The sequence below is a fragment of the Monodelphis domestica genome, chromosome 1 (genome assembly GCF_027887165.1).
Source record: "Monodelphis domestica isolate mMonDom1 chromosome 1, mMonDom1.pri, whole genome shotgun sequence".
Lineage (NCBI taxonomy): Eukaryota > Metazoa > Chordata > Mammalia > Didelphimorphia > Didelphidae > Monodelphis > Monodelphis domestica.
The window spans coordinates 379,928,446-379,953,768 of record NC_077227.1 but is presented as its reverse complement, the minus strand read 5'-3'; the positions used below and the strand labels follow the sequence as shown (position 1 = coordinate 379,953,768).

At 38.1% G+C, this 25,323-nt stretch overlaps 1 protein-coding gene across 3 annotated transcripts; it reads right to left on the bottom strand.

The window, feature by feature from the left end:
* BNIP1 (BCL2 interacting protein 1) lies at positions 1-25,316 on the bottom strand. 3 transcript variants are annotated; one of them, XM_056811584.1, is made up of 6 exons: positions 24,985-25,316; positions 10,824-10,916; positions 8,757-8,848; positions 7,146-7,244; positions 6,604-6,722; positions 1-4,209 (listed from the first exon to the last, which is right to left on the bottom strand). In XM_056811584.1, the coding sequence occupies exons 1-6, from the start codon at positions 24,988-24,990 to the stop codon at positions 4,013-4,015; spliced, it is 606 nt and encodes a 201-aa protein (XP_056667562.1). In that variant the 5' UTR covers positions 24,991-25,316; the 3' UTR covers positions 1-4,012. The 3 variants fall into 3 exon arrangements, with proteins under 3 accessions (XP_056667562.1, XP_001370560.1, XP_056667563.1); XM_001370523.4 differs by lacking the exon at positions 24,985-25,316 and adding an exon at positions 17,498-17,727; XM_056811585.1 differs by lacking the exons at positions 7,146-7,244; positions 24,985-25,316 and adding an exon at positions 17,498-17,737.
* Between the last annotated feature and the right edge of the window lie 7 nt (positions 25,317-25,323).

Below are 25,323 nucleotides of genomic sequence, written 5' to 3'. Positions count from 1 at the left end.
TAGAAACTCAGTATTTATTTTTGTATGTGCCTCACACATTGCCTTAACATCTAATAGGCTCCCAATTAAGATAAAAATGAAAAGAATGGCTTCCTGAATATTAGAAAACCTCTTTTCTAGAGACTTGAAAATACCCTTGATACTTAATCATCCTGGATGATTTAGGATCATAAGGCTGGAAGAGATTTCAGATTATCTAATTCAGTCTCCACATTTCATAAATGAGAAAACTGAGGCTCCAAGAGGTTAAGTGATTTGCCCTAGATTACACAGGTGGTTAGTAGTCCTGGCAACAGAAAAATGTAGTACAAAACCCTGAGATACACCTTCCAGACATTTAATTCTATGACCACTTACTAAATTCTGTGATTTCGTTACATGATCCAATTATCAAAAGCAAAATCATTTTAAAGACATCTAATCCCAAGAATGAAAATAACCAGAGCTGTATACATTCACAAAATATATATATAAAGTTGAATGCTCACGATATTTTTATGCCTTTAGTATGCCACACATCCTTTAGTAGTAAATTATTTGATACAATTTGGTACTGAGTAAACAAGTAGTTGAAATATTCTTGACATCTTCATAAAAACATACTTTTGTCACATTAGATATCAAGCATTTCTTTGATAAACAATCTATTTTCTCATGTCTAGCCTTAGGTACAGCGCATAGAATTTTTAATTGATATCTTTTGTTTTTATTACTTAAATTTCCCCTTATATCCCTCCTGATCCCCACTCCCAGAGAGCTATCCCTTATAACAAAGAATTCCTTAAAAAATAGGAGAAATATTCAGCAAAATTGATCAATAAATTGAAAAAAATCTGACATTATATACAATATTCCACATTTGCAACCTTCCTCCCTCATTGAAAGAGTGGGAGAAATTGTCATCTTCTATATCTTCTTTGGAGCCAAGCTTGTCATCTGTATTTTGCAACATATTTAATTTTCTTGTGATTATCATTGTGTATTGTTTTCTTACTCTGCTTACTGTACTTCGCATCAGTTCATAGAAGTCTTTTCATGATTCTCTGTATTCATCATATCTTAAAGCACAATAATATATTCCATCAAATATTAATCTTTATTCAATATATTCTGTAAAATGAAGAGGTTGGTATGGTTGATCCCTAAATACCTTTCTAGTTCTCAAGTCTTAATACAACTCACTTTACAGGGTAAGTGAGGGTGAAACACTGCCCTCTACTGGATTTGTATGGAATCGGGTTAGCACTCTCTGGAATCGGGAAACATTTTAAATTTGGTATTCTGACTCAATCTGATTGCAAAGTATAAGTTATGATGACATCAGTGACATTTAATAAAAATTGGATTTGATTATGGTCCCCAAAAAAGCTAAATATCATCTTATTTACAAATTAAAAATAAGAATAGGAAATGTAAAATGTAAAGATTTCTAGGATATTAACAACAGCTAAATAGGAAAGAAAACTTTTAAGAATACAAAATCCTTATTTGAAGTCTTTCTTCTATATTTATGACAGGAGTCAGACTGAGAATTTTCCATCTATACTTCAATTCTAAGCTTAAAATTACATGTGTATATTATATGTATAGATTAAGTATATCATCCATTTCATTTAAAAGCACTCATTTTCTTCCCATCTCACCTTTTTCATTTTTTTAAAAATAAAAGATCTTTAAGGCAAGAAGGTTATGATCTGGAGTCCTTCATAATACTGGTGGGAGTAACTCTTGGAGTACCCTCAACCACTTTTAAAACAAGAAAAACAAAACCCAAACATACAAACATGTACATATATAGCTTTAAGAATCACTGCTCTCTTAGGGTTTGAAGGTAATGCTCATTTCTCCTAGCTATCCAGTAGTGAGGTAGGAAGCAGAAATGTAATCATTCTCATTTTGCAGATGAAGAAACAGGCTCAAAAAGCTTAAGTGAGTTTTCCAAAGAATCTTTGACTTCTTCAGTATTGGGCAGAGGAGGTTCTTCAGCAATACACATGCATCACAATCCCTCCATGTCTCAGCAAAAGATTTTAAGGAGTTGCTGTGGCTAGAAGGAAAATTTACTATCTCTTGGTCAACCTCCTAGTAATGGGTCTTTCAATTTATTGAGGCTGGACCCATACTCAAAGTCTTGGTTAGGTAGGAAAACTTGTGTTCCCCTGGCATGGCCCAGATCAATCCATGTCAAGATGATACAAAAAAATTTTAGTGGGGCTATATCTGAAAATATATTATATATTCTATACACAAATATATATATAAATACATACTATGGAGGATTAAGTATATATTATTCAAAAAATTTTAATTACTAATATGTACAAACCAATTATGTCTGTAATTTGGTGTCTAGTTAAAATATAAAAGATATGTCCAAATCTATACATACATAAATGTGTACATATATATAAATAACCTATCAGGCAGGTTTACACATTACAGGTTTCTTCATTTTTGTAAGATCTAAAAAGGACAATTTTTTCCTTCTGATAACCACTTTGGCATCCTCTGTTCTTCTGGGGAGAGGGAGAGACAGAGACAGAGACAGAGACAGAGACAGAGACAGACAGAGAGAGAGAGAGAGAGAGAGAGAGAGAGAGAGAGAGAGAGAGAGGGGGGGGGGGGGGCGGGGGGAGGGAGAGTTCATATGTTAGCAGCATCTGCCTGTGTGTATGTATATATTCTCTAGATTATAGCTCTCTCTCATTAGAATAATTGCAACATAGGAACCCTTATATTAGATGCTGTATGGCTTATGGAGCCAGAAGAAAATGTTACCAATAATGATTTTACAAATTTTGCCATAGAAACTATATATGGTTTGATGACTAGGTCTAATGATTTACACTTAGACACCATTTCCCAGTTTCAGTCCAGGATTCCAGACACATCACACTTCCCCATAGCTTCTTCAAACCATGCCTTCTAACTACCAGTGCCAAAATTGTGTTGTGTTTGATTTACTTCACAGACTTAAACAATGCTGTGGCTGCCTTGGTCTCGCCTGCTCCTGAGCCCCCTCGGCTATTTTTAATTTGAGATGCTACAGGTGCCAGGCAACCCTAGAGATGGTCGCCATGGAATGGGGGGATTGTGTGCAGGCTCCATTCAGCCTCACTCCTCAGCCTTCTGAGGCTATAAATAGTCGGGAAGACTGGTATTGAGAAAGCTGGGGAATAAAAGGCCAGCCAAATCTGTAGAACAAGATTTTGTCACCTTCAGGCCTGTTCTCACCCAGCTCTTACTCCACTGGCTCTTTATGGAACTCAGGACCAGGAAGGACTTTAATATATGGTGTCTGCCTAGCCCCATCTTGCTCTTTTTGGTCATACTTAGCTTTGGCCCTTTCAGATGATGAGCTGATAGAGGAGATCAGACTATTAATCTGTTCTGTATTCTGACTGCCTAGCCTAGTTTGGTATGCCACTTATCACAGCAACTTTAAGGAATCTTTCTAAAAGTTCAAGAAGCTAACTTAGAAGTATTTCAGCATAAAGATATATAGTGTATATAGTCTCATGGTGACATGTTATAAACTCAGATTGCATTTTGTTCTCATAACGATCAGATTTGTTAATAATGGATAAAAATTTATGATCTTTCCTCCCCTCCCATTGTCTTTCCTTTTAGTTCTCTTCAATCTAGAACTCAAGGCATTCTAGGTGGGTGAAAAGGAGGAAGAGAGAAAGGGAGAGAAGAAATGAGAGATGTCCATCAGATACACAAAGGCAGCCTCAGATCATAAACTGTTTAGGCAGAACAAATGCTGGGCCTGGGGATTTCAGAATTTCAATGTCTTTGTAAGCTTCCCAAACAAATGCTTTCCTTCAAATCTTCTCCCTACCTCTTACAAAAGAATGCTGGCAAACCCCAGGGCATTTCCATTTAAGAAACTGAACAATTTGAATAAATAAACCTGACATACTTTAGTTTGAGCTGGCAGCACTGGCTGAACTCAGAGGAACAGAGGATTCATAACTGGTTGTCAAAAGAAAAGATAGTCTTATAAATCTTACAAAAATGGAAAAAGCCTCTTTTTTAGAATATAAAGTACAGTAGCCAGAAAGAGAGCAAGAGCAAGAAAAATAAGCAGCTTGTCTGTCAGTTCTCTACGGTTGTATTTTGTGATGAGCTTTCGTCCCAACTGGATAGTTCCTGACATAGACTTAAATTCTTCATTTGCATCCAGGATAGTTCGAGAAGAATTTGCTGAAACAAAAGCAGAAGGCTATGCTCAGTGGACATCCTGAAAATGAACCGAGGCCCTGTTTCTGTCAAATAGGCTGCTGAGAGCAGCAATGCATTTGAGCACCTGCAGAGCCAGGAGTGAGACCATATAACCTGGTACCTGCCTTTCTCTTGTTGGTCTCAATCTAGGTAGGTAGTATCCAAAAGCTCATTGGCAGCTTTTGCTTTAAATGAACTGTTAACGATAGTTAACATTTCAACTCCTACTGGAGGTCAAGATTCAAGGAATTACTAGACTTTGCAGCAGCAGAAAATGATTTGATTTCCTTTCCAGGATTGGAATGAATTGTACATAACTGTTTGGAATGCCAATACCTCTGCTTATGCGGGTTACACAGGTGGAACAGCCTGTGACAGAGTCTGTGCCCTAAAAGGGATCTGCATCTATGCTATCTCATTTTTCTATTTGTAACTAAATAAATGTACTTCATACAAGAGTATGAGGATGGGGGAAGCTGGGTGGCTCAGTGAATTGAGAGTCAGGCCTAGAGACGGAAGCTCCTGGGTTCAAATCTGGATGCAGATACTTCCTAGTCATGTGACCCTGGGCAAGACTTAACCCCCATGGCCCAGCCCATATCACTCTTCTGCCTTGGAACCAATACACAGAATTGATTCTAAGACAGAAGATAAGTAAGGATTTTTTTTTTAATGAGAGTATGAGGATAGATGAGCCCATGTTGTTTCTCTCCCATGATGGCAGTTTTTGAGGAGGTGGTCTTTTTTACTGCCACCACCATCTCCATTAGTCATTATTTGAGTTTGAGTTTGAAACCATCAATATGAGTATCTAGTCCTAACATTTTTGCAATCTTGAGTTTATCAGAATTATTCCTAAATATATAAGACAGAGAGAACAGAGATCACCAAACTCTACATTCCGAAAAGGACATGGATGAAAGAATACTCCTTCCCCATCCCTTATAGTATCATTTCAAGGAAACCTACTATAAAGTAGGAAATTATTATTGACAGAAAAATATAATTAGGCCTGTTAGGGGGTAGAGGGAGGGAGAACAAGAACTGTATCAGTGTTCCTTTTAAAAAAGCTACTTCAGGGACATTTAGGTAGCTCAGTAGATAGAATACCCAGAGTCAAGAGAACCTGGGTTCAAATTTGGCCTTAGACACTTCCTAGCTATATAATCCTGGGCAAGTCACTTAACCCAGATTGCCAAGCCCTTGGTGCTTTTCTGTCTTAGAATTGCTTCTGAGACAGAAGGTTAAGGTTTAAAAAAAAGAAAAGAAAAAAAAGCTCCTTCAAAGCTCTTCCAAGGCTAAGTGTTGACTACAGGTAATCCATTCACTCCAAAAATCCATTAGTTTTTACACATTGTTCTGAGTAGAAATATATGTGTTTGTGTTTTCTTTAACCCTTACCTTCCATCTTGGAATCAATACTATGTATTGGTTCCAAGGCACAAGAGTGGTAAGAGCTCTAGGCAATGGGAGTGACCTGCCCAGGGTCACACAGCTGGGAAGTATCTGAGGCAAGATTTGAACCCAGAGCCTCCCATCTCTGGGTCTGGCTGTCAATCCACTGAGCTACCCAGCTGACCCAGAAATGTATGTGGTTTTGATCAATGTACTTCCATTTGTTTGTTCCATCTTCCCCATGAGGTCATAAACTACTCAAAGGCAAAGGCTCGTGTCTTTTGTTCACTTTGCATCTTTCTATAGTGCTCTATTATAGTATTCAATATAGTATTCACACTGAGTGATACGTTGTCTGGTATGGAATTTATAATCTCAGAACGATTCTGAGGAAAAACTAAGTCTTCCTATTCAAATGAAGAACTGGGAAAAAATAGAATTTAAAAGAATGAAAAGAATTCCCTTTTATAATTTTCCTGGGAATAAAAATGTGTTGCCAATCTGAGTTAAAAATCAACTAAGTGGTCTTTAATACCACCCCCCCAGAGTTTCTGATTTTCTTACTTAAAAAGAATTTCCTAAGGAAATTCAAAGCAGAAGGCCCAACAGTCTAGTTAGTAGCTTATACCTATATCTATATACTTATACCTATATTATCACTTCTTTCAATATTTTAAAAATACCTCAAATATGAAAATGTTATAAAAATCACTTTTTAATTTTATCAACCACAGGCATCATTAGAAGTTAGATGAAAATGTACTTAAGAGCCTCTGAGAGAAGCTATGTGGCTCAGTGGATAGAGCCAAACCTGAAACCTCAGACACTTCCCAGCTGTGTGACCCTGAGCAAGTCACTTAACCTCCATTGCCTCGCCCTTACTGCTCTTCTGCCTTAGAAGCAATACACAGTAATGATTCTGAGATAGAAGGTAAGGGTTTAAAGAAGGAAGAAGTCTTCTAATCCTGGTTCTGGTCTTACCTAAAATCTGCATGGCTTCCTCACTCTGGCGAACCTGCTGGGACATCATTCTGCTGATACCCATCAAGCTTTCTGTGATGCTGCTGGAAGTCTGGGCCAGGGACTCCTTAGTAGTTTTTCTAAAAAGTAAAAGGAAGGATGAAATGTGTCACTGACAAGAGAAAATGGATTCCTAAAGGTAGGGTTTGAGACCTAAAAGCTCCAAGACAGTGATTATGTCTTATCTAAACTTTGTGTTTAGCAAGGAGCACATTTGCCCTGATTACATGCTGTGTCTCTCTCTTGAGTAACAATGGTTTACAGGTCTCTAAACTGGTGGTGTTACACTCAAAGAGAAACAGATCCCTGCAGGCAGCATACTGATTTAGAAAATCACAAAGTAACTATATGTGTTGTATTGTGTTTTTTGTTAACACTTTCCAATTCCATTTTAATCTAGTTTAGGGCCTTGTGGCCCCTGTAAGCTCACTACTTCTGATCTAAACCACTAAAACAGTACAAATAAGAACCATACATAAAAGGATGATAAAAGGAATTATTACCTCTGCCTCATGTCACCTCCTTGAAGAAGTTCTGCTTTTTCTAAATTGTCAATTGCAATTTTACAAGCAAGATTTGCTTTTCTCCATGCAGTCTGATTGCTGGAATCAAAAAGATATACACTCTCTTCAGTGATAATAAGCTGCCAAGTCTCTTAGAGAGCAAAAGCAATTCATGCAAGGCAGTGGTAGAAGCAGGCTGGCCTCCCTGTCCTCACCTCCCTCTAAGTTTGTCCACATAAGATCACTCTGCAACACAGCAGAGAATAGCACAAAATCCGTATCTGAAGACTGGTTCTTTTACTATATTGCGTGATATAGAAAAAGAATAAAAGAGAAAAAAAACCCCAAAGATCTATTCCTCTTCATGTTGCATGACACTGAGTTTCATGCAAAACTCATGCTCATGTGAACAGCATCAACAGAGAATAGGATCACAGGATCTGGAGTTGGAAAAGACCAGAGATCACAGAGTCTAATCACTTCATTTTAGAGTAGAGGATTCCAGTTCAGAGGGCATATGGTATGAGTTGTGTGATTTTTTTTTCAGGTAATGGGGTGAATTTTAAAAGATTTATTCACATTCTCTCATTCAAACTTCCTTTTGATCAAGAGTCTAAATCTACAAAAGAATTCCCTAAGTTAAGGCTATGGTCTTTGACCATGAAATATTAGAAAAATTAAATGCCTCATTTAGGAATTATAGCTGTGACTCTGGTTTCATAAGTAGCCTGCTCAAACCAACTGGACTAACCATTATAATTTTATAAAAATTTAAATTTAAGTGTTCATAAATAAACATTATGGCTAGAAAACATCATAGGTTAATGTGACTACTGATGGATCAGTATATATTCTAATAAAGTAATTGCTCCACTGATAACTTGTTCTTTTCCTTCTTCTATAATTTACCCAACTACATTTGAACAGTAAAGGAATTTCCTATCAGTATGGGGAGGAAAGGAACTCATGAGATACAGAAACATTAAATCATTACCTAATAATAATATTTACATAGAGCTTATTATGTATCAGACGTATACTAAGTATTTTACAATCATTATCTCATTAGATCTTCAGAACAACCTTGAAAGATAAGTTCTATGGTTATCCTCATTTGATAAATGGGGAAACTGAGGCAAATATCAGTTAAGTGACTTTCCCAAAGTCACACAACGAGTAAGTATCTGAGGTAGAATTTGAAATCAGGTTCTGGGGCAACTAGGTAGCTCAGTGAATAGTGATCCTGAAGATGGAGATCCTGGGTTCAAATTTGACCTCAGACACTTCCTAGCTATGTGACCTGCGGCAAGTCACTTAACCCCAATTGCATAGCCCTTACCGGTCTTCTGCCTTGGATCCAATATATAGCACTGATTCTTAAGATGGAAAAGGGGGAAAGGAAGGAAGGGAGGAAGGAATGGAGAAAGGAAGAAAGGGAGGGAGGGAGGGAGGGAGGAAGGAAGGAAGGAAAGAAATCAGGTGTTTCTGAGTCTATCCACTATGTCACCTAGTCACCCCAGCACTTGGACAAAGCTTATTAGAAAGTTAATCCAATGGAATTTTTAATTCACAGTATGACTATGACATGATGATGGTAATGATTTCACTTACCTGAGCATCTGCTTTTTGTGATTCTCAACTTCCTGAAGCAAAGCTTGTTTCTCAGATTCTTTATCCTGTTCTTTAGCCATCTGCTCAAGCTCCTATAGATGAAAATAATTATATGTGAAAATAATGTAAAGTTACTGATTCTTGCAAAACATATAAAACTTATTCTAGTTGTAGAAAATAATTGATTCCAAAAATTACTGGAAACTTCTGGTACTCCTTAAGTTAGAAGCAGATAAAATACTTAATGAATATCAATCAACAAACTATAAAAGATAACTGATGACATAAAGTCTATAATTTATTCTATTTGGTGTTATCCCCAAAGGTAGAAATGTTAACTTACCATTGTTTCTTTGATATTTCCCTCCTAAATTGGTGTATAATATATAGTCATTTTACAAATAAAAATTAATTGACAGCTTGCCTTACTGGACATAGAGCTGGTTTCAGAGACAAAAAGACCTGGGTTTAAGTCCCAAGCTATTGGCCTGTCCTTTTAACATCCTGGCTGTGGGCCCTTAAGAAAGTCACTGAGCTTCTTAGAGAATTCTGGACGGTGTCATTTCACACTAGAATAGAGCTTTGTTATCTTCAAGTTCCCAAAATCACAGATCCAGTCCCTATCCTGATCCCTATGAGAATACCACAAACCACTGCTGGGAATCCCTGGTCTAGAGAAAGTCTACATAGATCCATGTTTATAAAAAATACAACAAAAAATATATCTCTCTGTTGCCATACTGACTTCTTAGGTCCCCAGGCTTCTTTCTTATTTACTGGAACAAACAAGTTTCTACTTCACTGTAACTATGTTAGTCACTATTGTACCACTCTATAGAAACAAAAGGGACCCTGGAGAGCAATCTAGTATAACCCCTCCATTATATAAATGAGGAAACTGAGGCCTATAGAGGTAGTAATTTGCCCACAGTCATACATGAAGTTGGCAGAATAATCAGAAACAGACTTCATGTAGCCTATGATGTTTTTATTATGTCAATTTGTCTGTTTATGATGTGTAGGATTTTTCTTGATCAATTTCCCAAGTATTTCAATGGGTTGATGATATGGCACTGACTCCAAGTGGATTCTGTCCAAACTAATGACTGTCTACTGTTCTCCTTCAAATAAAGTAAGTACTTGGTAACTAAGTAAGTCAGAGGCAGAAAAAAGAGGGGAAAAGTAAGCTTTGGGGAGTTGGGGAGCCTTCACCCTAATAACTGATGGGAAAAATATGGAAAGGAGAATGGCATAAAAATAGACATAAGCTATCTGACTTAAACAAATCAACATGTGTTCTGACAAAGCTGGTCATATAAGCTCTCTGGACCCCAGACCTGATAAATGATCGGCTTGTACTAAATGATAGTCAAACATTCTGCTAGCTCTAAATTGTATGATTAAAAAGGCTGCTGCTACACCAAGTCAAAAAAAAACATGAGCCAAGTAGGATCACTTTTTCATGAGAAGAGTATCAAAGAATTTGAGGTAGTTTTGGGAAGAGAAAGAAGACAACTCTTACAGTACAAGTTGAGAACCAGAACCACATATACAAACATACACATAACAGATCAATAACACTTACTATGCACAGAATGCTGTAGGACATAGGAAGGGAAGCCCTAATCATGGTAATGCTAGGGTTTCATTTTCTCAACTACTTTAAGAATCTTGGTTGCCAGGATAATCTAGGCAGCACTTATCTTTTTGGGGGAAGAAAGGAAGTAAAACACTTAATTTGATATATAATATACCCAACAACCAAGAAATAAGCCTCCAATCTGTCTTATATGATAACTCTAGCCAAAATCAGGAGAGCAATAACTGGTAATTAGCAGTACAAAATATAAGGAATGAATATGTCCAACTTGGTTTAGGAACAACAGGAAGGCTTCAGAGGGTTGTGTGTTTTTTTTTATCTTATTTTATAGTAAGTTGATATAGAATTGTAATCACTGAGACTTCGGCTAATATATTTAAACATTCATCCCTGTCCCAACTGGTGTCCAGAAAATAACCACCTTCATTATAACACACCAACAAACCCCTGGTTCAGTGGTTGCTTACCTGTATTTTGAGTCGTAAGTGGTGAAACTTCTCCTTCACTTTGGCATTTAGTTCTGTAAGAGTGCTCAATGGTCCTGAGCAATCCCGGATATCCTAGAAAACAGGTGAGATATGGGTGCTTTCTTTTCCACTCAATGAAATGAAGCCTTTTTTTCTGTTTCTTCATTTGTAAAATAAGCAGGCTAGCCTACATCAGTGGTCCAAATATCCCTAGAGGTCCCCCAGATCCTTTCAAAAGGGTCTTTGAGGTCAAGACTATTTTTACAATGATACTAAGAAGTTTTGATTTCTAATATAAGTATAATTAAATATAATCCACATACAAGCATTTTGGGGGAGAGTATCCTCAATAATTTTTATGAATGAAAAGGAGTCCTGAGACCAAAAAAGTAAAAGTATTGACCAGAGAGATCTCAAACATGGTATGATTCTACACCTCTAGACCTGGATGTCTAACTGCTTTTATTTATTTCCCTCTCTAAAGCAAGATAATTCAAAATGTCATGTCAGTTGTTCTCAAAGTTTAATATTTTTGGGAAAAGAACATAAAGCAACAAATTACTCTAGCTTAACATAGCTATTAGCCCTTAACATTTATTAAACATAATCCAGTTAATATAATAACGAAAATACATGTGCCTCTAGGTTTACAAACACTTTCTTCACAACTCTATATAGGATTTTTCTTGATCAAAGTCCCAACTATTTCAATGAGTTCATATAATACTGGCTCAGAGTGGTTTCCTTCCAAACTAATTACTTTCTTCTGCTCTCCTTCAAATGAATGCTGAGAAATAAGCATGTCAGGGGCAGGAAAAAAGGGAAAGAAGTAATTATTATTATTATCTGTTTTTCAAATGAGAATCCTGAAGTTCAAGGTTCAGAGAGGTTAAGTGACTTATCCTGGGGAACACAGCTAATGGATTTCACAGCTGGGACTGGAACCCAGCCATGGCTTTTAATCCCAACCCAATGCCTTTTCCACTACAGGTCTGAGAATCTTAAATTTTAGTGACAGTGAAAACAATTGGTTGGAAAGGAATAGACTAGAAATCACAAATAAATAGGTATTTAAAAAATGAAAATTATAATTCCCTTCAATGGTAGTATAAAATACTAAAACAGTAACTAATTAGAACATATAGAATAATTTCCTTCATTAATTTATAGAATGAATTTCAGTGTTTTAACTTTTATTCTGGAAGTGATATTAATCACTTCCAAATAAAACAAACATTTACAAATACAAAATAAAAAAGAGAGAGAATTTTACACAAGAAACTGAGTCTCTATTAAATACAGTTTGCTCTTCCTTTGATTATATAACTTCAACTTATAATTTTTGAATCGGTCCTGCTTGTCTGTGATTTTTGCTGGCTTGCTTTATGTTCACTTCTACTCCAATGGTCTTTTTTTTTTATTCTACTGCTAACCTCACCCTAATTCCCAATTCTTTTACCTCATTCCATCTTCATACATAACCTGCCCCCCCCCCAAAGGAGGAAAGAAACCAAAAACCTTAGAACAAATATTGCAATATTTTACAAAGGTTTCAAAGGATGTATTTCAAATTTATTTGATAGCTTCTGGATTGTTGGCTCAGCTTGGCTTGGTTTGATTTGGCCTATAGACCTAAAGCACTTTGCTATTCATTAGCATTTATAAAAATCCACAGTACCATTAATCCATATTTTTGAGAGTGGGATGCAATTTTATCTGAATTAACACTAGATTCATTTTTTCTAGCATAAATAAAGTAATGGTCAGAAGTACTGCAAAATAGTTATGACAATCATACCTCTCAGATTTTGAATCACAGTCCTGACCTTAAATATCTTCTCATTCAAATATTGAGGAAAAAAAATCTTTACCAGCCAAATATTTTTGTTTAGAAAATAAAAGTCACCATTCTTATAGTTTATAAACAGTAAAACTGAGGTATAAAGTGGCTAGAGGTAAACAGCAATAACAAAAAACTTTTAGTTTCTTTTGTTTTTTTAGTTTACTGACCTACTTATTTGGACATCAAAAATTAAGTCCACTAGTGTATTAGAAAATGTCTCCTTTAAATGGTATTCATCTTGAGAGAAAGAACTGTGGGAGTAGAAAAACAAATGATTTATCATTTATTTATGTGGATATAAGATTTGGGGTTTTTGTTTTAAAAGACTGCTCTATTGCAAAAATAAATAATATTGAAATTGATATAAGTGATAACATTTGTATAATCCAGTGGAAGTGCTTACTGGATCCAGGAGGGAGAAGAGGGGAGAGAAAGAAAATAAAATATGTAAACATGGAAAAATATTTTTAAAATTAAAAATTTTTAAAAAGAAAATGTCTCCTTTAAAAAAATCAAAATTGATTATTCTGAGGATAACAGATGTGCAGCAAATATAATAATTAATAATAATAGCTAGCATTTATATAACACTATGTGCCAGATACTGTGCAAAGTACTTTAATAATATTATATCAAATTAAATTCAAATTATTACAAATATTCATTTGATCTTCACAATCATGATGGGAGGTAGGTGTTATTATTAAATCTCTGACAGATGAGGAAATTGAAGGAGATAAAGAGTTTAATTGACTTTCCCAAGGACACACAGTTATTAAGAATCTGAGGCCAAATTTGAACTTAGATCTTCTTGAATTCAGGCCCAAAGCTATATCCACTGTACTACAGTCTTAACCAATGTGATCTGTAAGCAAGAAATGATATAAAAAAACAACACCCAGTACCTGTAAATCTGCAAAGAGGCATAGAATTGTAAAAAAGTAAAAGCAAGAAGTAATAAACAGATAGATGGAGTACAGATCAGTCAGTCAACAAGAATTTTATCTTCATTATGTGCAAGGAACTAAGCACTAAGGATAGAAAGAAAAGCAAATGTCTCTAAAAATACATAAGTGATCTTAGTTCCTCCTGTCTTCTCCAGCACATTGCCCCCTTTATCATTCTTACTTTTCTTACTTATTATCAATCTTTCTCTGTATCCTGGCTATTTTCCTACTGTCCACACACACTCATGTCTTCACCATTCTCAAAAACCCCTCATTGATCCATCCATCTCTGTTAGCTGTCACCCTAGATCTCTTCTCTCTTTTGTGGTTAAAGTCCTTGAAAAGTCTGTCTACACCAGTGATGGTGTCCCTTTTAGAGACCATGAGCAGTGTACCAACCCCCCCTCCCTCAGAGACAAGTGCTCCTACCCCCCTACCCCAGACAGGGGAGAGAGAGAAAGGGGAGTGGCCTGAGCTCTCTGCTCAGGGAGAAAGTAAGCACAGAGGGGTGGAGAAGGGTGGCAAAGAGGGGGAAGGGAGCAGCTCTGCTGGAGTCCCTCTGCCTTTCTAGTTATCAAAAATCTCTTAACTGCCAGATCTAATGACCTTTTCTCAATTCTAATTCTTTTTGACCTCTCTGGAACCTTTGACACTTCAATAGCCCCTTCTCCAGATACTACCTTCTCTCCAGATTTTCAAGGCATTACCATTTCCAAGTTCTTCCTACCTTTTTCAGTCTCTTTTGCAGAATCTTCACCTAGTTCATTGTCATTAACTGGGTATCTCCCAAGATGGTCCTGGGGCCTCTTCTCTTATTTTATTTCATTTGGTGATCTCATCAGCTTTTGTGGATTCAATTATCATCTCTATGCTGATGATTCTTAGATCTATTTATCCAGCCCTGATCTCTCTCCTAACTTCTGGGGCTTGCATCTCTGTCTATTGGATAAATTGAGTGTTCCAAAAGCATCTTTTTTTTTTTTAAAACCTTTACCTTCTTTCTTAGTATCAATTCTAAGACAGAAGAGAAGTAAGGGCTATGAAATGGGGAAGTGGGGAGTTAAGTGACTTGTCTAGAGTCACATATTTTGGAAGTGTCTGAGGCCACATTTGAACCCAGGTGCCCCCAACTCCAGGCCTGGCTCTTTATCCACTGTGCTACCAAGCTGCCTGTGTTCTAAAGGCATCTTAAATTTTACATATGTGAAAGGGAACTCATTTTTTCCTCCAAAACTTCCCAGTGTCCAGACTTCTTGTATATTACTGTCAAGGGTACCACCACCTTACCGGACCCTCAAGCTTGACAACTAGATGTCATTCTCAACTCCTCACTTATTCCCACCCACCATATCCAATTTTTGTGAAATCTTTTCAATCTGACCTCTGCATCAACTCTCTATTTGTCTCCTTCTCTCCTCTGACACTACCACCACTCTGATACAGGCCCTTTCCAGCTCCTGCCTTTCAAGCTGGTCTCTCTGCCCCAAGCCTCTACTCACTCCAGGACAGCTTTAACTCAGTTGTCAAAATGGTCTTCCTAACAGGTTTGACCATATCATCTACATGGAATAAACTCTGGTAGCTCTACCTATGACCAAATGTCAAATAGTCTGTTTCTTTCCTACTTCGACAATCTTTTTACACCTTTCAGTCAATTGGTTTTTGGACATATCCAATCCTTTGAGACCCCATTTGGGTTTTTTTTTTTGATAAAGATACTAGAGGGGTTTGCCATTTCCTGCTCTAGTTCATTTGACAGATGAGGAACTGAGACAAAACAGGGTTTAGTGACTTGCTCAGGGTCACATAGCTAGTATCTAAGGCCAGATTCCACCTCAGGAAGTTGAGACTTTTTGACTACAGGTCCAGTACTCCTTTCATTGCACCAACCAGCTGTTTTACAACATACTCCCATTTATATACTGTACATCCAATAATACCAGCCTTTTTGCTCTTCTCTGAACAAGACACTTATCTCCTAACTTGAAGCATCTTCAGTGGCTATCCCCCAAGACCTATAATTCCCTCCATCCTCATTTCTGTCTCCTGGCTTCCATCAAGTCTCAGCTAATATCCCACCTTCAGAAGGAAATCATTACTAATCCATCTCAATCTTTGTGCCTTCCTTCTGAGATTATCTCCAGTTTATCTTGTATATATTCTATTTATACAGTCATTTATGTTACCATCCCCATTAGACCATGAATTTGTAAAAGCAAAAACTGTTTTGTCCCCTTTCTTTGTACCCCCGGACTTAGCAAAGTGTCTGACACATAGCTGGCACTTAACAAATGTTTCTTGACTTCTAAGACAGGGATTATTTCATTTTCCTATCACTGTTGAGTGAACCACCAATCTTCCAAGTTAATTACTTCAGTGTCCCTCTCCCCTGCCCCATATATGCAATCAGTTGACAAATCTTATTTCTACCTTCACATTTCTCCTACAAGTCACCATTCTAGTTCAGGTTCTTATCACTTTCCACTTGAATTGTAATGGTCTCCCAATTAGTTTCAATGCTTCATGTCTCTTTTAAGTATAATCTATCCCTCTATACAGCTACCAAACTGATTTTCCTCAAATGGCTGGCTTGATCAATTCCTCAATAATCTTCAGTGGCTCTCTACTACAATCATCCGGGTCTAATATAAAGAATTTAAGACTCTTATGACCTTTAGGTTGTGAAAACTTTCCAGTTTTGTTTTCTCCATACATTCTATAATCCAACTGTACCAGTTTACTTGCTGGTCCTCCTACAATAGACTTATTTTCTGGCTCCATACCTTAGCACTATTTCTCATGTCAAGAATGCTCTCCTTCCTCACCTGTATCTTTTGACATCCTTTACTTCTTTCAAGATACAGATGAAAAGCAACCTTTACAAAGCATTTGGCAGAGAGGTTGTAGCCATTAAAACCTTTACCAAAAAGGTTACTTCTCTTTATCTGTAAGAGTCTGGTGGCTTCTTATTTACTTACATAGTCTTCCCAAGTAGTATTCAAATCCCTTGAGAGCTGGCACTTTTTATGTTTTGGCTTTCCTTTTTGTTCCCATAAATTAGCACAACTCAGCAGGTAGGCATATAATAAATGCTTGCTTATTCACTGATTGATTTTTGTCTTTGTAGCCCTTCTGCCTGGCACAATGCAGGGCACTTGTGGAGAGTTGTAAATAAACATTTGTCATTGAGCGAAATTCACCAAAAGGCTCCCAGACCAAGACAGAGCACCATATTTGTGTCAGAATTATCGACACGCTAGGTGAGTGACCACGGACAGGACACTTAACTTCTTTGGGGTCAACTGTAAAATGAAGGGGTTGAACGTGATGCTCTCTCTGGACCCCAGAGCAAGAAGATTACATTTAAGTTAAAAGGGAGTGTTTCGAGGGAAGAATGAAGTGAAATAGGGAGCGGAAGGCGGCAAAGACCAATAGAAACGTAGGGGAAGAGGAATAGTGGGCATGGGACCAATGAAAAGGGGGAGATGGCCGCAGAGGACCAATGGAAGCGAAGGAGGAGAGCGAAATAGAAAAGGGGGTGGAGGAAATGGGCCAATGAAAGTGGGGATGGGGCACGAGGGACCAATAGAAACGAAGGTGAGAAATGCACGCGGAAACAAACGGAAACAGGGAGGAGGAAAGTGGGAGAGGGCCGCCAACGGAAGCGAGGGATGCCGAGGGGGTGGGAGGGCGCGAGAGGCCCAGAACCAAGGTGGGAGAAAGAGAAGGGGGCCGGAGGGGGGCGGGGTGAAGGGAAGTGGTTCTGTCTGCCTTTCCCTGAGTGGGAAGGAAAGAGTATGCTCAAGGCCCGAGGGTCTGCGGTTCTTGAAGCTCGGACATGAGACGCGGGGAGAAGAAGGGGTGCTCGAGCAGGGTTCCATTACCTGGATAAACGCTTTAACCTCCAAGTCGAATATGACAATCTCTTGGTTACAGATCCGGACGTGGCCGTCCAAGGTAGTCGCCATCTTCAGGACCGGCTACGGGCCTCCGTAGAGGCCAAACCAAATTGCGTTTTCTTATTTACCCGTTTTCCAGGCACTGTTGCAGTGCCATCTACAGGCAGGACCCTGAAGACACTGAGGGCTATTAGAGTTGGAAGGGACCTTTGATACGCCGGAGGCTATTCACTCGCTTTTCAGATGAGGAGGCTGAGGGCCATGCACGTAGTACGTAGCAGAGATGCCATTCGAATCCCGTGTCTTCTGGCTTTAAATCAATCCAGTTCAACAACAAGCATTTATTAAGCGCCTGCTGGCTCTACTGCCTGGCTCTGCCCCAGGCGCTAGGGTATACAAAGGCAAAAGGGAAACAATCCTTGTCCTCATGAGTTTACGTTATGCTGTAGGGTTAACATGTACCCAAGTAAGTGAATACAAAGTAATCTGAAACAGTTTGGAGAGTTGGAGAGGACTAACTTCTGGGAGGGGTCAGGAAAGGCTTTTTGTAAGAGCTGACATCTGAGCTGTACCTTGAAGAAAGCCAGGGATTTCCAGAGAAAGAAGTGAGAAAGGAGCGCAGATATTGGGGACCCTGTGTGCCAAGGAGTGGAAAGGGGGGCAGGATTGGAACGTGGAGAACAGGGAACCACAACTAGCAGGTCAGTTTGACTAAGATTAGTTCTTGGAGCAATATGAAATAAGCCTGGAAAGGCTGGGTATGGTGGTATGGTGGGCTTTAAATGCCAGGGTGAGGAATTTACATTTTATCCAACATAGAGATAAAACTGGAAGCAATGGGCAAACAACTGAAGATTTCCAAGTACAGAGGTATCATGGTCCTACCAATATTAAGGAATATAATTTTTATCAATTATTCGAAGGATGGCTTAAAGAGGGGAGATACCAGAGGCAGGGAAAATAGTTAGAAGACTACTGTGGAAATCCAAGGGAAAAGCTCAGGGCTTAGACTAGTTGGGCCCAAGGAATAAGCATTTATATATCACCTATAGTGTGCTAAGTGCTTTGCAAATTTGATCCTCACAACATCCCTGGGTGTATGTGCTGCTATCCTCATTTTACAGTTTAGGAAACAGAGGCAAACAAGTTAAGTGATTTGTCCAGTCACAGTATCTGAGGCTGAATTTATAACTCAAGTCTTCCTCACTCCAGTTCCAGTGCTCTATTTACTAAGTGACCTAATTGCCCCATCTAACCTAGGGTAGAGGCTAGGTTAGCAGAGAGCAAGGAATGGAATGGATAGGAGAGATGTAGCAATAATAACAACTGATTAGATGTGTAGAAAATTGAGAGAGAGTGAAGAGCTAAAGTTGGCTTTATGATTGTGAACTTGAGTGATTGGGAGGACGATGGTACTTTCAAAAGAAATAAAATTTTGAGTTAAAATGGGTTCTGGGGGAAAATTAATTCCATTTTGGATAGTTTGAGACATATATGGGACTTCCAGGGCTTAAGATGTCCAGCAGGCAGTTGATAATACGGACTGGATTTCAGATAAGAAATGAGGACTAGATTTGAGAGTAATCTATTCAAAGATGGAATGTGGAGAACAGGGAACCACAACTAGCAGGTCAGTTTGATTAGTTCTTGGAGCAATATGAAGTAAGCCTGGAAAGGCTGGTAGGAAAACAGGGTATGGTGGGCTTTAAATGCCAGGGAACCCATGAGTCCTGAACCGAAAGAGGCAATTTGAGGGACAGGACAGAACCTCAGAATGGGCAATGCCTGTGATTAGTGGGACGGAAGACAATTATGATCCAGCAAAGGAGATCTAAGAAGAAGTATTCAGACAGGAAGACAACAGAGATGGAGCAGTGTCATGGAAGCCTAGTGAAGAAAATGCAAGAAGACATCTGATAGTGTCAAAAGCATCAGTAGACAAATAGAAGGAAGACTGGGAAAAGGCCACTGGAGTTAGCATTTAAGTCATTGGTTACCTTGGAGGTGGCATTTTGAGTCAAATGGTGGAGTTAGGAGCTGAGAATTAAAGGATAAAGAAATTGGTGGGAGGTGCAGATATTAAGGGAAAGAACGTAAATAATCTTTCTCTAGGAGGAATTGCTACTAGACAATAGCTTGAAAGGTTGGTGGGTTCAAGTCAAAATATTTTTTTTTCCCATAAAAACCCTTACCTTCCTTCTTGGAGTCAATACTGTGTATTGGCTCCAAGGCAGAAGAGTGCTATGGGCTAGGCAATGGGGGTTAAGTGACTTGCCCAGGGTCACACAGCTGGGAAGTGTCTGAGGCCAGATTTGAACCTAAAACCCCTGTCTCTAGGCCTGACTCTCAATCCAATGAGCCACCCAGCTGCCCAATAAATGTATTTTAAATTATATGGGAGCTATAAGTTTATAATGATGGAAACCTAGGCTCTTTTCAATTATGTGGGCATGAAGTAAGGAGCATGGGGCTACTAATAATGTTCATTTTTATAGTTTCTGAAGGTTTGGAAAATGTCTGATATATATCTCATTTGATCCTCACAAACTTTTGAGTTACTTGCCACAGGAATCTGCATTTTACAGAGAAGAAAACCGAGTCTTGGAAATTCTGTAAAGTCACATAGCAAATAAAAATATCCAAAACAGGATTTGAAACCATGTGCTATTGGGTTCTTCAGAGAGCTGACAAATAATAGGGTATAAGGAATGTTTTAAAAATGGATCAATGTGAAAAGTTGAAAACAGGCACAGGAATAATTAGGTACACATATTGTAGAGGGCAGGACTTAGTTCAGGGGAAAGGGTGCTGGGCTTGGAGTCAGGAGGTCCTAGGTTTAAATCCTAGTTTGGGCACTGTAACCTTGGCCAAATAGGAGTCAAATGCAATTACTTCTAACATCCTTTCGTCCTCTGTTTCTTGGAATCGATGCCTTGGAGTCAAGAATCCTAAAGACTCCTATTAGCTGTGAAATATCAGGAATGTTATAAAATTAGAGCTGGAAGGGATTTTAGAGATAATCGAGTTTAGCTTTCACTTAATAGATGGATAAAATGAGTCCAAGACTTGGGAATTTCTTCCCCCAAGTTTCTTGGATAATAAATGAAATTTGAAATCAGAGTCTCTGTCTCTAAATCCAGTATACCAGGCAGTCTACTTATTTAATTTCTCTGAATCAGTTTCCTCATCTGCAAAATGGGGACAATAATACAAGCCATACTTCACAAGTGTTGTGAAGGAAATGTTTTAAGGTTTAGAATAGCATTTTAGATATTGAGTTGTAATTCTCTTCAAAGTAAATGTAAGGGGAACAATAATCCAGGTATAGTTTATAGGTTGCCAGTTCCAGTGTTGGAAATTTCAAGGTAGTTTGTGTAGCCCTGATATATTTACTATGCATATGATGAGAACTGAAAGAAATTTAGATTCCTCCAACCTAAAGTGGGTCTGGGGGAATTTCTACCGAGAAGATATGAGGAGGTTGAGAAAGAATTGTGATCCAAGTGGCTCTTTTCCATGCTGCTGAGTGTTACTGTAGGCCTAACAAAAAAGTTGAAGTAGCCATAGGCATGGTCAGTGATACAAAAGAGCAATAAATACCCCCTTTGAGAAAGAAGCCCAAGAAATGAAAAGCACTAAACCTGACAGTAGTCCTGAGGGAGAGGAAGCTCAACTGAAAATGTCAGCAACAACCCCTCTGGGAAAGAGTGATTGGTAGCTGTAGAAGTAGGATTCAGACCTAGGACTACAAATTTTCCCTGTAGCATTTTCTTTCCCACCAAGAGTACAGCAGTTTGTGGGATACTGTTCCTTTTGGGGGAAGGAGAGGTGCAGAAACTTTCCCTTATTTACTTTGCTATTATGTCTTAAAAGCTCTGCTACTTGATTTAAAGCCCCTGACCTATTGATAATTGAAGGAATAGAGCTATATATTGGTATAACCAAACTCATCCAAAATAACTCATCCTGCACCTAGAAGGTAGGAATCTGGGTTAAATAACAAAGTATCTTTTTTTTTTCTTTTAGAGGTGTTGCATGAAGCTGAGATTATTGCAACAGTAACGTATCAGTAGTATTCTTCCCATCACTAAGGCAAGTGCTTTTTTCTCCTCTTAAAATGACATGGTCTATATTTATCTGTGTATGTATTGCATTCTCCCATTAGACTGTAAGCTCCTCGAGAGCTGGGTTGGCTTCATTTTTGTCCATCACCAACACAGGACTTTGCACCTGATGGATACTTAATAAATTACTAAGTTAGACTTAATAAATCTAATTGAACAATTGATTAATATCAGTTAATAAACTTTCCATGCCAGCGTTACAAGCTGTGTTCTTCCTTCAACAATGATTGAAGTTCAGTAACTTGCTGAAAGCCAAAGGAATGGGCCCTGTGATATGACCAAGAAAATTTAGAACTTTTTTGCAGAATTTATATACCATGTGACTTTCTGATGTCTATTTTTTGAGAAACCCTAGAGTTTCTAAAACAAAAAAGAGCAATAGCTTTTGATCCTCAAGGAGGAAACTACAAAATGAGGATACACTCTAATTAATGCAATATATTTAAGACAAGATACAGCATCGGATAACAAATAAGGAGCTGGCACAAGATCATAAAGACTTGAATCCAGGTCCTGCCTGTGTCTTTGTGCCCCTGGTTAAGCCACTTAACTTTTCAGTACCTCAGAGAATTCTCTAAGAATAAAATTGCAGTAGCACTGATCTTCATTGCCACAGGTCCCAATAAAAATTGCCAGAGATCTCATTTCTAGCACTTAACAAAAATAAATGTTTATTGACTGGCTTTAGTTGGGGAATCTGTGTGAAAGGCCCCTCCTATTAACTATTATTCCAACTATTCCAAGAGAATGGTCTAAAAATGGCACCCTTGGCTTAATTAGGATCCTGAGTAATACAACGGGAAAAAAGCTCTAGACTTGGAGTTAGAAACCCTGGGCTTGACTACGGGCTGTGCTACTACATCTGGATCATGGGTAAGTCCTTTCATTTCCCTGGGTCTCAGTTTTTTTCATCTGAAAAAGTGAGAAGGTTGAGTTTATCAGGTAAGTTTGCCACAAGAACCACTAGAAAGAAAAAGGCTCAGGATCTTGCTTCCAGAGGGCATGGACAGACAATACAGGGTTTTGCAGCAATATAGAACAGAAAATGTTTGTCGTTCTGTCTGAGACAAGTAACTGTTATCCAAACACAAAGTGTAGACTAGGATCCCACCCAGAGAAAAGGTAAACGGGCTCAAAGGTTGCCTATTCTCCTGATTTCAGGAAGAATGAACTGTTCCTTTTAAAAGTGGAAGAAGAGCTTCAGAATAAACTTTAAAAAGAAAAAAAAGAAAAAGGACCTGAAGAGTTGGGGAGTTGCAAGCTATAAAGCAATTAAAGGTTTTGATGCAGAAATGTATGTAGCAGATAACTGCTATCTTTTAACTTTAATGTACTTTTTGGCCTGGGATGTGGGTTTGAAATGGACATTATCTGTATCAGCTCTATTAAAATAAACAAAATATTTGTAAAAAATGAAAAGAAATATAACTAAACCATTTATTAAGCACTTCTTGTGTGTCAGGCACTATACTAAGCACTGGGAATACAAATATAAGCCAAAAGAAAGACAGCCTCTGCCCTCAAGGAGCTTACATGCTAAAGGGGAAAAAACAACCCATAAGATGGAACTGAAAACGGGTAAGGGGGAAATAGCATTTTTCACCATAAAAGCACTTCAGAATGGTCTTTTTTTTTAAATGAACTTTTTTTTTAATATTTTTAAAACTTCCAATAGAATTGGTTTCCTTTGATTTTTTATGTATCTCAATTTACACATACAAATTACTCTAAAAAGGGGTCTAGAGGCTTCATGAGACTGCCAAAGGGAATTCATATAATTTTTTTAACTTAATAAACCTTGGACTAGATGACAGTCCCTTCCAGATCATACTTTATAAACTTGTGATCTTCCCCTCACCTAGATTTACCTAGTTATCCTAAAGTCATTCATTTTTATGTCATATATTGAGTCTTATATCACACATAGTAAAGTCATACATTGCTCCAATACCCAGATTCTTACTTTGTTCTTTATCAGAAACTGTTCCCTGGTTTGGTCATTGCTAGAGCTTTCTTCCTAAAAACAAATTTATTTATAACTTTTGTTTTTACTTGTTTTCTGTGTAAAATCAATGAAATACTGTCTTTTCTCATGGCTTTGAAGAATATGGTATTCTGCCAAGTCTGGAGACAGGAGGTCCTGGGTTCAAATATGACCTCAAACACTTCCTAGTTGTGTGACCCTGGGCAAGTCACTTAACCCCCATTGCCTAGCTGTTAACCACTCTTCTGCTGTGGAACCAATGCATAGTATTGATTCTAAGATGGAAGGTAAGGGTTTAAGGGGGGAGGGGTACAGTTAAATGATACAGTATATATTCAAGGCAAATGGATAGCCACAATAGTTCAGCTAACAGGGTGTTGCATGGAGGATGTATATTTTAAAGAATATACAGCTCTGGTGTCCCTGAATCCTAAAAATGGCATATTTGGCACATAGGAAGTACTTCATAAATGCTCATTGATGGACTTTATTAAAACCCCTAGAAGGCTGAAGCTATTAGGTACTCTTCTATTTGCAGTATTCCTAGAAAGTTCAGTCCTGGAATAGCTCCAGGTACAGTCACATTGCTTTCTGAACTTCCAGGTTCAGAATCAAACCCTCCTCCACAAATATCTCAGAGATTTACAGTGGTCAAATGTGATGCCCTCAATTCTCGAATATATAATAATATATATTCTATGACTGCAGTGTCCTTTCAAGTGCTATGCTATGAAAAAGGAACATTTATACCTGCACTCAGAAGCCAGACTGGCAACTTAGAGAAAAAAATAAACAACAGCAACCAAATAAACAGAACAGAACAACTCTTAAATCACAAGGGCAATCAGGATGGTGACAGGATTAGAAACATGTTATACAAGGATCAGTTGAAGGAACTGGGGATGCTTGACCTACATACAGAAGAGAAGACTGAGGGGTAGGATGGAAAGGGAGTGGATGAAAGTCATTTCCAACTGTCTGAAAGAGGAGTTGTCAATTAAAGAGGGATTACACTGGTTCTGGCTGTTCCCATAGAGAAGAACCAGGCAACTTGTAGAGAGATTTCATCTGGAAAGAAGGAAAAAATTTATCAATAATCGGAGCTGAATAAAAATAAAATGGGCTCTGGGTAGAAAGCAGAAAGGTGGATTTCTTCAATCTGAATAAGTGATATGTCAATTCTGTTGTAAAGGGTATTCCTACTCAAGATAAAGCTGACACTGTATTATAAACTAGGATTAAATTGTTTTCCATTGTAAAAATTGTGTGTATGCATATATCAGGGTGCATATACATAACATATACCATAGACACATGTGTTTATATGTAGGTGTGTGTGTGGATTCTACATTCTATCTCCTTACCCTCATTTTCTAACTGAAGATTGAAGAGGTCAGACATTGTCACGAGAGGGGCACAGTGATTAGTACTTGGGTTCTTGCACCAAAGTCCTCTTTCAAGTGACTTCCTGTAGCATGAAGGAGAGCTTGGGTCTTGTGACTATGGCGACAGACTGTAAATTCTGAAGTAGAGTCTACCAATCTATAAAAAGCTTCAAGTATGGACCTAGAAGTAGACTACATTTGCTGCCTGAACACCAGTCCGGTCAAGTTTGGAGAATCTGGTTACTAGTGGGCTGACCCAAATGGTGAGTTTTTAGGCCCTGGTAACCCATGAAATCCTCCAGAGGTCCACTTTACTCT